General features: G+C 43.1%; 1 protein-coding gene across 8 annotated transcripts in view; it reads right to left on the bottom strand.

Annotated features, from left to right (window-relative positions):
- The window catches only part of MITF (melanocyte inducing transcription factor), a 230,883-nt gene that overhangs the window by 22,651 nt on the left and 190,207 nt on the right, over positions 1–18,025 (bottom strand). For 5 of the 8 annotated variants that reach the window (XM_070391004.1, XM_070391006.1, XM_070391005.1 and 2 more), the window contains exons 3-5: positions 7,391–7,618; positions 6,353–6,436; positions 3,664–3,759 (exon numbers count right to left, since the gene is read on the bottom strand). In XM_070391004.1, coding sequence (XP_070247105.1) covers positions 3,664–3,759; positions 6,353–6,436; positions 7,391–7,618 — 408 coding nt within the window. The remainder of the gene's footprint in view (positions 1–3,663; positions 3,760–6,352; positions 6,437–7,390; positions 7,619–18,025) is intronic. The other 3 variants (XM_070391011.1, XM_070391012.1, XM_070391010.1) reach the window with 2 other exon arrangements.

The following is an 18,025-nucleotide window of genomic DNA, read 5'->3' as shown; positions in this document are numbered from 1 at the left end:
TGAGTCCCGGAGGGAGAGGACCTCAAATCTTCAGAGATGCCTCATCTTACCCACCGAGTCAGACAGCGTTACTTCCCATCAGAAAAACAGCATAGAACCCTCCTCCTGCTTTGGCGGCCTTTCCTATCCTCACAATTAGGAGCTGGCCACAGAACCCGGCAGCGTGTTTTGCTGGGGAAAGTTGAATTCTGTGGGGGCTAGTCTGGCCCAGGCACAGAACTAGACAGGCTCTTGTGTGTTATATTACTGATTGTACAGGAGAAAAGCCACAGTTCTAGCTGCCTGCATAGTAGGAGGCCCATGTCCCACGTTCTTAGCAGCAGTGTGTGTGTGTGGGGGGGGGAAGTCTCAACCTGCTGATGTTAATAGGAAGCTGCAGTGTTCAATTAATTTCCAAATGACCTCAAATAATTCAAAGCCCAGAACAATTCAAAGTATGGACAGTCAAACTCACAAAGTAATGATGTGGCGACTCTACACCTGGCTTAGGAGTCAGAGACCAGTTCAAGCCTGCCTTGGGCATGACTTGCTTTGATACAGAAAACTGTGCGCCATGTTAATTGCCAACAATTGGCTGACCATTCATCAGCCTGCAGCACACATCTAAACACAGGAATCGGAGTGTGGGGCTGAGATGCTCACTCAGTATCTCAAACCAGTGATTTTCCCTCCAAGGGACATGTGTCAATGTCAAAGACATTGTTGGCTGTCACAACTGGGAGGGGGTACTACTGACACCTATGGGTGGAGCCAGGGGTGCTGCTACACATTGTGAAGTCCACAGGACGGCCCACAACCCAGGATCATCCACCTCACATGTTAACAGTGCCAAGGCCAAGAGGCCCTGCCCTAAATGGTGGCGTCTGCTCTTTGTATTAATGGCTGTCATTCGTTGAAGCTACTAAAAGGAAGGCTGATTAAAATGGCATGGCTTTCTAATTGAAAATTAGTCTCCTAGTCGTGCATATTTAAGAAAGGATGCTGTGGTACCCCTTCTGGATTAGAAAAACTCCCCCATAAACACAGTGAACATCAAAATTAGCTCCAAGCTTTGGAGCTAAGGAAGTAGAGGCATCTTCCAATCCAGGGAGGGGTGTCTGCTGGACTGCCCAGCACCTTCACCTGGTGGACAAGACCTCAAGTCCGGCACCGGGACAGCGGGGAGCACAGCCCCTCGGCAAACCCGAAGGTGGACTCACCTGGGGGTGAGACCCAAACTTGGTCTGGATCGAGTTGTTCAATTTTCTGATCCACCAAAAATGATTACTTTTCCAAGTAAATGATCATTGTAAAATATTTCCCTCTGGATAGTTCCCTTCTCTGAGTATCAATTGGGCACTGTTATCACAGCAAACTGGGACTTCTATTCCTTGTTTCTGATGCCACAAGAGGCCCTTGTGCTCTCAGAAGAGTGGTTTCTGGACTCCAATTCCCTAAGGACAGTTTCCTCTCTGTGTTCCTTCCACTTTGTTTTTTTAATAACTTGAAACAAAGATTTCAAAGAATCAAATAAAAGGGAAAAATGCCTAACATGAAAAACACTGTTTAAACTTCACTGTGGAAAAAATTAAAATGTTAGTAAGTTGTAGTAGCTTTGTTATTTAATTTTGATAACCAAAACCCAAATTTATTAAAAATAAAGGCTTAACTAACATTTAGTGAGCGCATATCAGGGCCAGGGCTATTCAAATGTTTTTTTTTGCAGATGAATTCTTGATTCTACTGTTTAGATTCTGTTTTTATCCCCATTGTCTGAACTAGAAAAGTGAGGCAGAGAAATCAACTGGCTTGGGAGTATGTGTTGAGTGCAGAGGTGTGGCTCAGAGTCTGTGTTTTAAGCCTCTACAACACACTGTGAGGGGGACGCAATTACCAGCCCCATTTGACAGATGGGGAAATGCAGGGCTTCGGGAAGCCAAGTAATGTGCAAGGTCACTGGTTAAATGGCAGACTTAGGATTGGAACCCAGGCCTGATGGAAACCTCCAGCTCCTAGCCACTGTGCATCACTGCTTCCCTGTGAGCTACTGCATCTCCTTCCCTGGAGGCGTTGGAAGCTGGATTCTGATTTCCTGGCTGGGGACACAGAGGACATGCAAGAGAAGGTCAGTGCAAGAGAAGGGTAGCTCAGATGTCCTTTTGTTGAGAAAAACAAAAGCAATGATGATTTTTAAACTACATCAATTCTACAGTCCTCCTGAATGGGCCCAGATATCCACTAGACACCACTGGCAAAGGGACCACCTCACCACCAAAGTTCTTTTGGGATGACTGGGCATGCTGATTAATGCGGCTGGGCATGGAAAACACTAGAAATATACCCCTGGCCTTGGGTATATTTATAAATTCCCGAGGGCAAGCTCACCTGGGCTTTTGCCTGCCGACAGGTGTGGTCTGCCTCACAGGAGGCACAAAGCTGGAAAGGGAAGGGGTCCCCAGAAGCCAACTGAGGGCTCAGAGAGGACAGCGCGTTTGCATGGACACATCTGTCAGGACGGCAGAACGTTTAGTTCTTTCAAAATCAGGGGGTGAATTTAAATGGGAAGGGGTTGATAAAAACTAAAGATCCTAGAAGAGGCTTGAGATTTCAAGGGGTGCCCTCACCCCTCCAGACATCAGGTAAATGAACTTAATGGAAAAGAAAAGAAAATGCTAACTATAAAAATGTAGCTTACTGGCAATGTAGGCGTAAATTATTACGTTATCATACTCCCTGGCCAAGAGAACTTATTATAGGAATTTAGTTTGTAAAAATTCGTTTATTGTAGTAAAAAAAAATCACATAAAATATACCATTTTAACCATTTTTAAGTGTACAGTTCAGTGGCGTTAAGTATATTCACATTGTTGTGAAACATCTCCAGAGCTTTTTCATCTTGCAAATCTGAAACTGCACCCCTCAACCAATGACTTCCCTTCACCCCTATGCAAGTTCGCGTGTATGCTAGTTATTGAGGACTATGATAGCACGTGGCATTGCTCTCGTGGAAAGCGACAGGACTGGCCGGGCACACACAGACTACTGCGGAGCCTGACGGCCACGCCACGCTTCCTAACCCTCTGACGGCAGCACTGATAACCCCACATGACTAACAACTCGCAGAATGACTGCAAGGACAAAACACTCCTGCAATGAGACCGGCAAAGAGTAACATAAGACACAAATGTAAGGAGCGAAATACAATGAACAACACAGGTAGGGCTCCAAATTATAGGAAGCAGTAACACATAAGAGCAAATAGTTCTACTTTTTAAAAATTTACTAAAATAGAAATAAATTTTGCTGCTGATGGTAACCTGACTGTCCCCCTATCACCTGTGAATAGCAAGATGCTGCCTTACAGACTGCATTATTTCTTCAGGCTAGAACCCTGCTGGGCGCAGCAGCCCACCACCGGGGCAGCGTGTGCTCAGCTGGAGAAGGATGCCAGGGGGACAGGAAGGCCTGCCGTCCCACTGAGAGTGGACCTGGACTCCAGGAAAGTGGAGCTTTGTAAACCTAACTTTTGATGCCCAGTCACTTCTTTGTGATCCTGAGATAATTCTGTTTTATTATTAATACATTTCTTGATGAATAACTTCCAAAGATAAACTAAAAGTTCTGGAAAAGGAAGAGAACACTGAAAATAGCCCAAGGTTTTCCTTAAAGAAAAGTCATCAATACCGTATTTGCCATTTGCAAGGCAGGATCCATCAAGCTCAGGATTTCTTCATTATAACTTGATTCTAGGCTAATGATGTCATCGATAACATCATCCATCTGCAGGAAAAAGGGCAATGGGAGAGAGATGTAAGCAAAAACCATGCAAAGCAACCCCAAAAGAGATCCAACTCTTTTCTTACCCAAAGCAATAACAATCTTTAGATTCTAAGAACTGTCTTCTTTCTCCAAAAATGTGAACATGACTAAGGCCATTAGCACGCACAGGTGGCAGGGATGGCACTGTGCTCAGGGATTTTCACTAGCTAAGATTTACCTTCCACAGGAGCCCAAAGGGGGACGGTGCTATTATTACAGTTGTTTTCCAGGTGGGATAAACGAGAAGCAACTACCCCAAGTCACTCGTGCAAGGCTCAGTGTCCCAGGTTGAACCCAGGCTCTCAACTGCAGTGGTGTTACACTTCCCAGGCCCTCCCTGGAGGAGGGAGACATGGGGGGCAGTCCAGCCCTTCGCTCCCGTCAGGGCGTGGGGCATGGCTCTCGGCCCTGGCAGCCTGCACTGATCTCACAGTGACTTGTAAAGTAAGTTTCTTCTTGAAAAACTGCCGTGTGCTCGGTGCTCCCCGGGGACTCCCCAGGACGAGGTTATCATCACAGCCCTGGAGCTGACATTCCCACTGGACAATTTTATTCCTAAAGTATCAAAGCACCAGCTGCGATGGTAAACAATAGCGATTACGTGCGCATCGCAGCAGCTGCAAGACAAGTCAGCGAAAACATTTCTCCACAAACACCTTATGTACATGGGCTAGTTGAGTGTGTGTGTGTGCACACACACATGCCACACAGGCTTGGATCTTAAGAGTCCTTCGTAAGCACATGACGAAATCTCAGGACATGTGACGTAAGCACATGTTCCTGTGGGTCCTTTTTTTTTTTTTTTGCCACTTCCAATTAAACAGGACAGGCTCCAGTATCATGGGACTTGTTGGAACTTTTGTTCTCCCTCTTTCTGTACTGGAGGCAAAGCCCCCAATCTTTAATGCTTCAGTGGGCCTATCTGTAAAATGGGTTAATAATGCTCACTGCCTTATTGGATTCTTATAAGGTTTCAGAATAAATCATGCAAAGTGCTCACAATTCCTGAGAACAGTGATTGGAAGTCAGTTTTGAATAATTGCCAGCATACTGTTTATTAGGTTCCATCTCTAGGTATACCAGTTTTATTTGTTTTTAAGAGATAATTTTCTAATTATGCTAGTGAACAGGCAAATGGGCTAAGGGACTTAAAAAAACCCTTTCTTTGTAAATTTTTATTTTGTTTTCACTATAAAAATTAGAGGACCTGGTGTGCTAAAGTTTTTACATAATTTTTTCTTTTATGAAAAAAGTAATGCAAGCTGATAACAGAAAACATAAAAAAGCAGTAATTTTTGTGGCTTACTATCTTGCTTTCTCTTATACATCTATACACACATTTTAAATATATAACTATATCAATAAATGAATGTAGCATAATTTATCTACCCATTAAGTAGATTGTCATAGAACCTTTAATTACTTGGGAAAATATCCATGAAATATTATTAAATTAATAGTTTCAGAATATATGCTCCATGAGATTCCATTTTACAAAACAATATATGATAACATATGAACCTATTACTAATAATAGCCTATCAAAATGGCTACCCTACACATTTGCATAATGTACACTGATGATGGTATCTAAATGAATTACAGCATTTTAATTTTGTTTATTGAACTTTATGTATTATAAGCACTATTTAATTACTTAAAGCAACTTAGGGAAAATGCATTTTAAGTTTACTCTCCGTAGTAATTATTTAATCTTGAGACACTATGAAGAAAATGCTCTATCTATAGCTTTTTATCTTTAAAACTAAATCAGTAAAAGGACTAAAGGAAAATTCACTTTTTCTAATGGAAGAGTAACAACCAATGGTACAGAGTGTACAGACCCTGACCTCACGAAGCCCAGAGCTCTAGGGCACTTGTCATCATAACAAGTAAAATAGCCGAACGGTTTTCACAAACGACAATTAGTAGATATTTGAGTCCCATGGGATACGCAGTACTGTGTAAAAAATGGGAAACTGTGTATATGATATAGTCAACTCTGAAGACTCACAGTGAACATGAGAACTGAAAAGGCTCTCACTATTACTAAAGAAAAAACAAACAAAACCCTGCATAATTGTATTTATTTATATAAAATTCTTTTTTGGACCACAGCATATTCCCTACCCCCTTTGCCACTTGCAATAACACTTGTTAGTATCCTGTAGAGCAGACCAATAGGAGTAGAAATTAGAGAAGTGACTGCATGACAGGCGAAGTGGTTCCATCTGCGGTCAGGGAAGCATTCAGAAACATGGACATGCGGGGGTGTCTTGAAGGATAAGTAAGGATCTGGTACAACCCAGAGAGAGAAGGAGTCTTGGCAAAATATAAGAGCATGTGTGAATGCCCTGAGTTGTGAAACAAAATGGAATATAATGGAGTAGGAGTGGTATGAGTTCAAACTGAAATAAAAGGGGTAATACATAAATAAACAAACAAATAAAAAAATCAATTGGGGGGGCCCTTAAGCATCAGGATGGGGTGATCAGCCACAAATTCCAATCCTCATTCCCAAGTGTTCCATCCTGGGCCCCAAGCCCCTCAGTACCTGCATGCAGGATGCTCGGGAGTGTGTGTTCATTGTTGGGCATTCACTCTCCGCCCTGTTTTGTTCTTCAAACTTATAAAATCCCTGCAAAAACACAAGCGAAATCAGCCCATGACTTGGGTTTGCAAATGACCCTTCAACCACATGTTCACATGAGGCTGATTGTGCAGCAACAAGATGAACTAAGTTTTCAAACAAAGGTGAATCTGAGCAAGAAATGAAATAATGAAAAAAGAACTTGCATCAAATCAGCCTGTTAGATGACAAATATGGGCAGAGAAAATAGGACAGTTGGTTTGGGCAGAGGGGAAAAGACTTGGTTCCTTTAGAAATTAAAATCAAGCAAACTTCATAAAAGTCACTTTGGAGTTTCAGAGTACAATGAAACTCCATTAAAATGAGGCTCATCACCTCATAATTTGGAAATGACAGACATTAAATCACAACTTTCCTCTCAGATTTCTATGCACCAAATTCTGAGGCCACGATTAGCGTCAGGTGTGTCTGAGTCTTGTCTCCAATCAGCCTTTACAAAAGCAGGTTGGATGGGCAGCAGCTTTTGTGATAAAACGGAATTTATCCAGCAATTAAACACTTGCCTTTCTGTTAGAGTCTTGTGTGCTGTATTATTCAAATCCATCCACACACATTCTGTACTTTTTTTTCCAGAGAGAAATACAAGCGGAACTTCTAAACCACCTGTCCCACACCTTGTCTATTTTTGCTTTTCCTTTTCCACCTTCCCTCTCCTCTCTCTCTGCACTTTCATTGCTTTGTAAATGGAAAGGCATTGAAGAGAAGAGAACCCTGAGCAGAGGCAGCGGAAATGAGGGGAGGGGGGAGAGCGGCCAGGTCTCCACCTGTGCCATCGCCCAAAACGCAGCGAGGCTGCAAAGGGCTGGGCGCTGGGCAACCTGGGACAAGGCCGGTGAATGCAGCCGTGCCGACAGACCACAGTCCACAGTCAAGTGCAGGAACAATATCCAACAGACAGTCATTTAGTGTAAGAAAACAGGAGAGGGAAGAGACATGAATTACCTCTTTTTCACAGTTGGAGTTAAGTGTGAGCATAGCCATGGGGCTGTTGGGTGCGCTGCTCCCCGGCACTGGTGGCATGACATGATCGCCAGGCTGGTTTGGACATGGCAAGCTCAGGACTTGGTTGGCATGTTTATTTGCTAAAGTGGTAGAAAGGTACTGCTTTACCTGCTGCCTTTGGGCTTGCTGTATGTGGTACTTGGTGGGGTTTTCGAGGTGGGTCTGCACCTGAACATAGCCGCGGAGGGAAGAGAAGACAGCGCTGTTATTTGTGAGTTCGGACAGCTCTTGTTTCAGGCACAGACATGAGACGTGCCAATCCACCGACAGAATCAAGACCAGTCCCGGTTGCATACCAGGCGCTGTGCTCATGGGTTTTTATATCACTGAATTCAAAGCCTCACTCTTAGGACTTGGGCTCACACTTTGCCTGTTTTGTTTCCCGGGGAACGAGTGGTATATCTCTGTAAACTTGGCCCTTCTTCTCATGTCGAACTAAAAATATGCAACTAACTGTATGGCAAAAATTTCCCCAACACACCTGAATGGGTTTATTAAGATCAACACAATAGAAGGAGCACAGCATAACTCAATTTATTTCACTTTCCTTGTCAAACAGAACAGCTTCTTGTTTTGTTTAAATTCCATAAGAAACACCTGTAAAATGGTTATTGAAAATAAACAAAAATGTTCTGATGATTAAAGCAGGTGTTGTGGATTAATTCCTCCACTTTTATTGGACACAATTAGTCAACATCTTAATTAAGATTGTGAACTCAACCGAAAAAGCAAATGCCCATTAAGCAGCTTCTTTCAAAGCATTAACACTTATATGTGTTTTTAAACACATGAGTATTAAGTTACCAGGATATTTGTCCTCCTTTCTTATTTCTCACATGTATTAATACAGAATTAAAAATGCTTTTTTTAAAATCAGTGATACTCAAAATCACTTTCCCTTGATAAACATAATTTACTCTTATGAGCTAAGCACAGCCAAGCACTGGGGGGAAAGCCTGCTAATATTTACTTTGTTTAAAAATAAAATTGAATTACTTCTTACAATAAATAGCACCAAACTACAATTATTTCTACAATTGAAAATAGTGTCTATTGCATAACGTGAAAAGGCGAATTACTCAATGTACTGCATTATATCTCAGAGACTGAATAGGAAGAATGAAGCTCACCTGATAGTGATTATATTCTAGCATTTCCAGCATAACAACGGTTAGGTGGCCCCACTCCAACGAGAAACGGTAGCTATTCACTCCCTCTACTTTCTGCAGTTCCGATCGGACTGACTGGCATAGAGAAGGCACTACACACAAGGTGTCCCGAGGCACCGCCGGAAACTGTCACAGCAGCCCTGCTTATAATAACCTCAGCTAATTAGTTATGCATGTAAAAGCCCGTTCACACAAGGGTTGTTGTTATTTTTTCTGGAAGCAGTACAAGCTTGGTCTTAAATACTGATATAAATGTTCCCCCTTGGCTTGACGTCATGCTTTTTTTCATAAATATAAAAGAACCTTTTAAAGTGAAGAGCTATCAAAGTCAAACTCAGTGTCAGATCAAGGCCGCTTCACTATTCATCTTTAGTTCCAGTAGGATTAATAGACAATGGTATTTCTCTTCCAGCCGTAGGTCAGAGCTCTGCCCCCTTCGGAGAACACACTGGCGGGAAGCTGCTGCTACACATGACGTTGCCTAATGGCCAAGCAGCCGCCACTCTGACTGCAGGACCGTGGTCCTTCTCGAGTGGAGGAGTCTGTGCTGAACCTGCAGGCCTGTCAGCCTCACCTGCATCTGTCTCCACGTGCATCTCACCATTGCTGGACAGATGTGTAGCCTCCCTCCTGACCTCACATCAGGAAGAGGGGAGCGCTCCTAAGTAAAACAGAACGTGTGCACTTGCACACACGCGCTCTGAATGTACCTTTATGTGGAAGTACATTTAAGAGGAATAAATGTCTCCCCAATTTAACCCTCAAATTAGCAAGCATGAAAATTTACTAAAGATCTTTCAATATAATTCTTGGGGCTAAAGGAGAACAAGATTTATCATATACCCAACTGATGCATTTATATATTTACTCATTTATTCATTCTATTACTCATTGATATTATATGCTAAACACTGTACATGGCATAGAATATACATTGTGAACAAAGAGATGGTTGCCAACTTACGAAACTTATGGTCTGGAGTGAGGCAAAGGAAGAAAAAAGGCTAACAAATATACATCTAAAACTATGATAAGATTAATATTCACTGGTGAATTGGGAGCTATTTTAAGCATAAAAATTTGAAATTCAATAATTCTGTCCACATGCCCAGAATAATGAAGCCCTTTAGATTATAGTCTCCAATGGTTTCAGATGACTGATCTGATGTGCACCAGAGGTTCAGAGACACTCAAAGTTCCAGAAAGCGCCTGGACACGGGAATAATGAGGACAACAGACATTACTAAAATAAACATAAATGAGGCCAGTGAGTGCAAAGTGCTTATCTCACTATTACACTTAGAAAAGAAAAGGCTGCACATTTAAAAATAAATGGCAATTCACTGGCAGATCCTCATTCTTTACTGAATCAGACTTTGTGCTTTAGTAAGGAGAGAGGCCACGTGATCTCCATTTAGCTTTGCCAGTGAGGTCTGCACTACATCCGCGGTGGGGTGACCGGAGCGGGATGTCAGTGCCTTTTTAGGTTTCAGTAAAGTTGAGAACAGACTGGCTATAAACACTACGCAGTAGATATATCATCTCCAGCCATTTCCAATCCCAACACCTGGGACAGGAAACATAACTGAGGTTCATGAGCTATGGGGCATAATAGGAAGTGGTGAGGTCTGTGGCAAACTAGGGGATGCACACTTCACCTAAAAGGAACGACTGACTGGTGGCATGGGAATAGTGGCCAGTAGAGCTAGATCTTCCACTTCTTCAATTTAGCTGGCAGACTGAACTTTTTTGAGTAACATTTCCCAGATTAAAAAAATGACACCCAATTGTTTGATTGTTCACATTGTACAAATCAAACTCAGCTCAAAAGTGACTGTTCATGAGGACACCCTTCATATCCACCTTCCCTGGGGGTGGCCCCAGTTCTGAGAAGTAGTCCCTCTTCTGAGAACTTAGTGTCAAAATCTGCTACTTCTCTGAGAGGCGGCCGCCTGACTGCACAGTCAGCAGCACAGGTAAGAGTTCGAGAACTGGGGTTGAATTCTGCCTTTGCAAGTTACAACTTATGCGATCTTCCATGAGTCAGCAATGTTCGTAGGCATTCCTTTTCTAGGTGATCCATGAGGTGCTAATGGAACCCACCACACAGAGTATTTCCTGCTTTAAATTAAATTGTGCTTCTGAAAGACTATGTATCTGAAACAGCTGTTCTCAAACTTTGTGTGTCATAGCACCCTTTTTAACTCTAGAAGTTTGTTGTGTTTCTGTGGATTATACCTATCGATATTTAGCATATTAGAAATTAAAAATGAGAAAATTTTAAAACATATGAGCATACACTAGCACATACTCCACTGGACATCAGAACAATGACATTTTAACATCCTGTAGCATTTATAAAACTATTCTGCATACTCGTGAGATGAGCAGGAAGAAAGGAAACTAACAAATAGGTATTATTATGAAGACAGTTTTGACCTGGTAGGACCCCTGCACGGGTTGTGGAGACCCGCAGAGAAGCCCTGACCTGGCCCAGTCGCACACACTCGAGCACTCTCACCCTGCAGCCTGCCTGCCATTCACGCCTGCGTGAGGAAGCAAGGGGCACAGAGGCTGCCGATCACCAGGCCGAGATGCTGGAGGGCAGCAATCCCGCATTAACTTCTTCGTCGCATGACTGTGAACATCTATAGTCCTCTATTTTGAAAGCCATATAAATATAATTCTGTCTTCAAGAATCCTAAACCATAGCTTTTAAATTAGTAACTTCCCCTTCATTAATTTTAAATAGCCAGCAAATGAGCATGCAAATGAAAATATATGTGGCATTAAACATCTGCAGAATTTCTTAATAATTTTTGCATTCTTTTTAGCTTCAAACCAACTACTCAAGTTGATGAATTAGAACAGCAAAAGTTAGGTACTGCTCAGCACTTGAAGCACAGACCACAAAATAAAGCTAGAAAATTTTATACTCTATCAAAACATATTTTATTGATAAAATCTTTATTTCACATAAAAAATGATCACTATCTGGTTAAAGTGGAAAAAAAAAAGCCTTGAAACTTTTCTTCCTTGTTACTGTGTTCTGTTGCATACCCTTGACTCAGCAGTGACCCCTGGTGACCCTATGAATGAGGGACATCCACAGTGCCCTGTCCTCAACAGCCTGCTCAGCTCCTGTAGACTCATGCCTGTGCTTCCTCCATGGGTCAACCTGCCTCACAACTGGTCTTCCTCTCTGCCTGCTGCCTTCTGTATTTCCCAGCATCGTTCCCTTTCCTAAGAACCTGCCTTCTCATGATGGGCCTGAAGTAGGACAGCTTCGGGGTAGTCACGTTTGCCTCCAGCGGTGCTTCTCTCCCCTGGCCACTCCTCCCCACAACCCTCTTCCCGTTCTTTATTCAGATGTTGAACTGATAGTAAGAGAACTGGAATGGACCCCTTCTAACTGCCCACTGGAGCTCTGCCACTTCCCAGGTGGCTCTGACAGGTCCTCTGATGTCAGTTTCATTCTGAAGACATCCTAGCGCACTCGTGTGAGACGGTGCAGCAGACACTACCCTCTTGGCTGAAAAAATAGTTCACTGGAGGAAACAATATCCCCATTTGATGTCCACTGTTCTATTCCCTGTACTATTTATAAACCAGAATATAAATAAAATTGAGTGAAAAACACATAATCCTTTTAGTTTATAATTGATTTTATTTTTTAACAAGTCAAAAAAGTGTTTCAATTTCTCATTTTATGTTTAGATAGAAAATGTGTTCTTTTGCTCAGTAAATTTAAGGAAAATTAAAGTAACTATAATTCAACAAATTGCTACCCACTGTCATCCACACACCACCATTCTTTTCATACTGTTATCTAAAGTTCAGATTCTAAACGACAGTTTATACAGGTCAATTACGCAATCACCATTCTTGAAAAACAAAACAAAACAAAAAGAAAAACGGTAACATCGAGAATGCTAGCTTCCTTCAATGAAAAGAACTGTCCAGGGTCACATCTGTTAGGTGCCAACGTTCTTTTCAGCCCCACAATGATAGTGCTACTGCAGAAGAAAACTCCAGCCAGAAACGCCCTTCACATGCGGCCTTGTGAAAGGTATCTCACAAACAGTAAGGAAAGGAAGGGTGAGAATCCTGACCTCAGAGAGAACCACCAAATCAGAGGCAAGCAAAAGCAAAATTAAAGAATCCTTAAATACAGGAAAGTTGGAAGTGACTAAGGTTGGCAAGCCAAGTCCTTTTTCCATACATCTAAACTGGACAAGCAGCCGTGTAAGAACCCAGGGTGTGCTTAATTATCCCACTTTAAATATAAAGAAACAGAAAACTTGAAAAGAAGGTGAAAAGACTTGCCAGGGTGAGAAATCAAACCAGGTGTCCATCATTCTTTCCCCAGGAGCAAAGGAGGCCAACACCTGCACTGCTGGTGAGTCTGGATCTAGGGCATTAACTGAGCAAAGAGGAGAAGATAAGCCATGTGCATCCAGAGGTGCACTCACATACCCTTGTGTGCACAGGGAAATACATATGAATTTATGTCCCACTTCTATTGGTTTATATACTTTCATATTGCTTCCTGTCATGCTACTTTGTAGGATTCTGAATTCAGACAAATGAGTTATAAATGTGCACAAAAGGGAAGGATGGCAAGTACATTTTTCTAAACGTTTGATATTGTAATAGAATAAACTACCAGGGGTGGGCAAACTTTTTGACTCGAGGGCCACAATGGGTTCTTAAACTGGACCGGAGGGCCGGAACAAAAGCATGGATGGAGTGTTTGTGTGAACTAATATAAAGTCAAAGTAAACATCATTACATAAAAAGGTACGGTCTTTTTTTTTTTTTTTTAGTTTTATTCATTTCAAAGGGGCCGGATCCGGTCCGTGGGCCATAGTTTGCCCACGGCTGAACTAGACCAAAAATTCATAGCCAGTCTTTTATCCTTAGCTAATGTGCGTGTTATAATCCTCAAGGTGGAATGCTTTGCGATTAGGACAAACAATATTTAGAAGCCTCAGGAAAAAGGGTATTCTCATAAGGAAACTCCTCCTATATATAATTCTTTAATCTCTCAGACTAAAATAAGCCAAAGGTCCAAGTATAAAAATAACACCACATTTTAATGGTGGCCAAATAGAAATATGAGAGATTTAAGTGTGGGAGCCATTGCCTGAAGAATATTTATAATCCTAGATTAAAAACATCACTTACAGAATCAAATTCCTAGGAGAGAAGCAGCGAGACCTAATAAACTTAATCCATTACTCACTTTGGGAGAAAACCATGCATTTACAGGTCCTGCTTTCTGAGGATCATGCCTGTCATTATGCATGGGTATTAAATAGCATGTCCTATTAAATAGCAAGACTTAAACTATAGAAAACAGAATAAGAATTAATTCATTCAAAAGTGTCCACTATGTATGAGATGTTGTGCAATTTATATTCATTCCTAGTGTAGGTCAATTCAAAACAAAACTAAGAAGTCACTTGAATGACCATATAAAATATTCTTGAAAGCCTCTTCACACAGTGTTTTAACCGTAGAATGACAATTGATGGAATACAGAAGCAACTATAGGAGATGTGTTCTTGGTACATCTGAGATACATGAAGAACTAAGTACAGGATTGGGTGCAGACCTTAATGTGCATATAAACCACCTGGGATCTTATTAAATAAGGTAACTCTATAGATCTAGGGCGGGACCCACGATCATGCATTTCTAATAAACACCTGGGGACACTCCACAGACCACACCACACCTGGATACTTCACGCATTCTCACCTGGAGTTCTGCTCCCATGAAGAGAGTTATATGATCACCATTCATTGAACAAATATTGCTTGAGTGCCCACCAGATGCCTGACAACTATCCTCTTCCTTCACAGGCTGTCTAGGGAGAGCCTCTCCGAGGTGACCTGGAAGCACAGACCTGACGGAGGGGAATGAGCCAGGCAGATGCAGGGGAAGAGCACCGGCAAGTGCGGAAGTCCTGGTGGGAGGAAGCCTCACGTGCTCAGGGGACAGCAAGGAGGCTCTTACTGCACACTGTTTACTTGGCTCTAACTTTCCACACTCGCCTGGTTCTCCTTACACCCTCGTCATTGCTTCTCATGTCCTTCGCTAGCTTTCCCCTCTTCTCCTCTGGAATGTCAGAGTGCCTCAGGCTCCAAGCCTGATGTTCCCCTGCACACAGCCCTGGCGACCTCAGCCCTGAAGCTCACCTTACCTGCCTACTCCATAGCATCCTTTGGAGGCCTGCAGACATCTCAACCTTGACATGCCATCATCCCCTGTAAGTCAGCTCCTCCCACGTCTTCTCCATCCTTCTATAGGTCAAAAACTGGTCTTCATATGGTTCAACCTAATTGCTCATTCCAAAAACCTTGGTCATCTTTGACTTTTCTTCAACTCAATATCCAATTCATCAGGTATTGGCTCCCTCTTCAGAATGCACCCAGAATTTAACTAACTTCCCCCATTTCTAGTGTTACCATCGCCATTTCTCACTTGGACACTGAATCCCTTGACGGTCTGCCGCTTGCAGTCTGCTTTCAGAACACGGCTGGAGCAGTTCCCAGGAAACAGGCCAGATCAGACCACTGCCCTGCAAGAGGCGCTCTGCAATGGCCCCCTCGCTATCGCGGAGAAAACACCCAGTGCTTCCAATGCCGGCAGTTCCCTAAGCCACTGCTACCCATCGCCCTTGTCAGGAATGCACACTCTTGGGCCCCACCCAAAGCCATTGACTCAGAACCTCTGGGTCTGGGGCCAGAAATCGATGTTTTAACAAGCTGGCCAAAGTGTGCAGACCCCTGTCCACTCCACCCTGGGGTCATGACCTCTGATTTATCTCCCACAACCATCCTAAGAATTTATTCAAAATCCCAACCCACATGCTGCCAGTGCTCCTGATTCTACCCTGCTCCACCTCATCCAGACCATGGCCTGGCATGTAGCAGCCCCTCAGCAAACTTTTGTGAATCAATGAGTGAATGGCGCAGTGGCTGAAGGGCATGGATGAGGAGAGAACAGAAGCTAAGAACAGGCCCCACTGTGCAGGCCCTGGCTGGGGCTAGAGGCTAAGCTCTGCAAGTGTCCTGAGGAAACGGAGATGTGACAGTCCCTCAATCCAGAAAGCTCGGGAGGACCAGTGATTCCCATCTGACTAGCACCCTGAGAGCCTCTTCTTTCTGAGGTGTGCCCAGAGGCCGCCATCCCTCCACTCTCCCCTCTCGGCTCAGCCCTGATGATCTAAACACAGGTCAGGAGCCCAGATAAGTCACAGTTAAAGCAGAGAGCCCCAAGCAGGTGGCTCTTGGGAACAGGTAATGCTATTGGCCTACCCAGTATTTAATTAAAAACAAAGTGTTCACACCAAAAGTTGGACTTCTGGTTCCTTGGGAGAAATCTGAGCTGCCATGTGGTGGGTCCCCAGGGGCAGAGCTGAGGAGAGCCCCCTCTCTGTTCTTGCCTCAGCCGGCTCCTGCCCCTCCTTCTGACGCAGGAAAGTCACTGCCCGACTCCTGTCACCTGCCTACCTGACAGCATCCGAGTCAGCACACCTGTGTTACCCTCTCACACTTCACACTTGGAGGTGGTTCCAAATCTGATGGGATGGTGATGGTGTATGTGCACTTAGAAAGAGCCACAGCAAATGAACAACCTCACAATTTGGGTGAGAAAATAAAAGAAATTGATGTAAACTTTGAAAAGGTCCATACACATCCATCAGCCATTATACTTTCAAGAACTTTTCTAAGGAAATCATCAGCTACAGTGGGAAAGGTTTAAGGACAAGGATGGCAGCCAGAGCATTATCTGTAACAGGAATGGTCACAAGTTTCCCAGGAACACAGTCATTTACATTCCATCTGTGGCAGCCAAACTATAGCAGTGCTGGAGCAAAAGCCCAAAATGCAGTGGAGCCTCAGTTCTCGGACTCTGTGTTCCCGAAGGCTGTTTGAGAAGCAACTTGTTCAAAAATGGAATCATTTTTTTTCCCATTAGAAATAATGTAAACTGAATTAATCCATTCCAGACCACAAAATGATTACTTTTTTGTTGTTGTTTTTGTTAATTCTCATGCAGGGGTATTTTCTCCATTGATTTTTAGATAGTGGAAGGGAGGAAGGAAGGGAGAAAGAAAGAGAGAAACACCAATGTGAAAGAGACACATCTATTTGTTGTCTCCTACACGCTCCCTGACCAGCGCCAGGGACCAAATCTGCAACCCAAGTATGTGCCCCTGGACCAGGAATCAAACTCACAACGCTTCGTCCCAAGGCTGGCCCTCTAACCATTTCGCACACCCACCAGGGCTGATTCCCTGTTTTAACCTTTCTTATATAGAGTACATGTAGAATGCATTGTTTAATCTATAAATAAACACTTTAAAAACAAAAAGGATATTAAATGTAAATGAAAATTTAACAAAAAGGAAATGAAATGTACAGTAAAAAATGAAAATCACACGAGAACTCACTTTTTCATCCATCCATCTCTCCATCCCTCCATCCTCCCACCCATCCATCCCTTCACTCCTCCATCCCTCCACCCATGCATCCCTCTGAGCAGTAAAACTGTGTTTCCTGGAGGTATTTCTTCAGACTCAGGCAAAAACTTCATGAATTCACTCAATTAAAAATTGCCTGGCTACCCAAGCTTTGCTATTAGGTCTCTATGTCACATTCAACTTACTTTTCATGACATTCTTTTTCTTGAAAACTCACAGGTTTTCAGATTGGGAGATGAGTAGAGGGTTCCATTTAAAGTCCCAACTCACATTCTCACTCACCAGTAGCATCAGCCTATCCACTGGCTTGTATCCCAGCAATGACCTCCTCCTATGAGATGTGGGTCCTTTTTGGCACTTTCTTCCAGAAGAGGCCTGTCTCACCACAACTGAACACTGTTGGGAACAAATCCCTCACCTCTACGTATTCTTGAAATTCTGTCATGAAATTATCTGCAGCTACAGTATCACCATAAATTGGCTGTCAGGTCAAGAGCCAAAGTTTTGTTTGACAACAAGACATTTTTTTCCATGAACAACTTGGTGGAGAACTGAATTGGTCGAAATGGGAGATGTTCAAGAACCGAGGTTTGACTCTATTTATTATCTGGCCCTTCACAGAAAGTGTGCCAACCATTAATCTCTAATAACAAAAATATGGGAAATACCTAATATGCAATGAATTAAATTCATCACGAGGCAACCACATAAGTTCAGGGTTCCCGAACCTGCACAGCAGTGACCCTGGGGCCAGATTGCGCTTTGTCGTGGGGCTGCCCTGTGTATTGTGTTGTAGGATATGGAGAATGTCATGAAAAGTAAGTTGAATGTGACATAGAGACCCTGGTTTCTGCCCAGTAGATGCCAGTAAAGCCTTCCCCCAACACCAGCTGTGACCTCCAGACCTTCCAA

Source organism: Myotis yumanensis, unplaced genomic scaffold (assembly GCF_028538775.1).
Source record: "Myotis yumanensis isolate MYYU_CA2020_CCGP unplaced genomic scaffold, mMyoYum1.0.hap1 SCAF_14, whole genome shotgun sequence".
In the NCBI taxonomy this organism is placed as follows: Eukaryota; Metazoa; Chordata; class Mammalia; order Chiroptera; family Vespertilionidae; genus Myotis; species Myotis yumanensis.
This window is presented reverse-complemented; position numbering and strand designations above follow the sequence as displayed.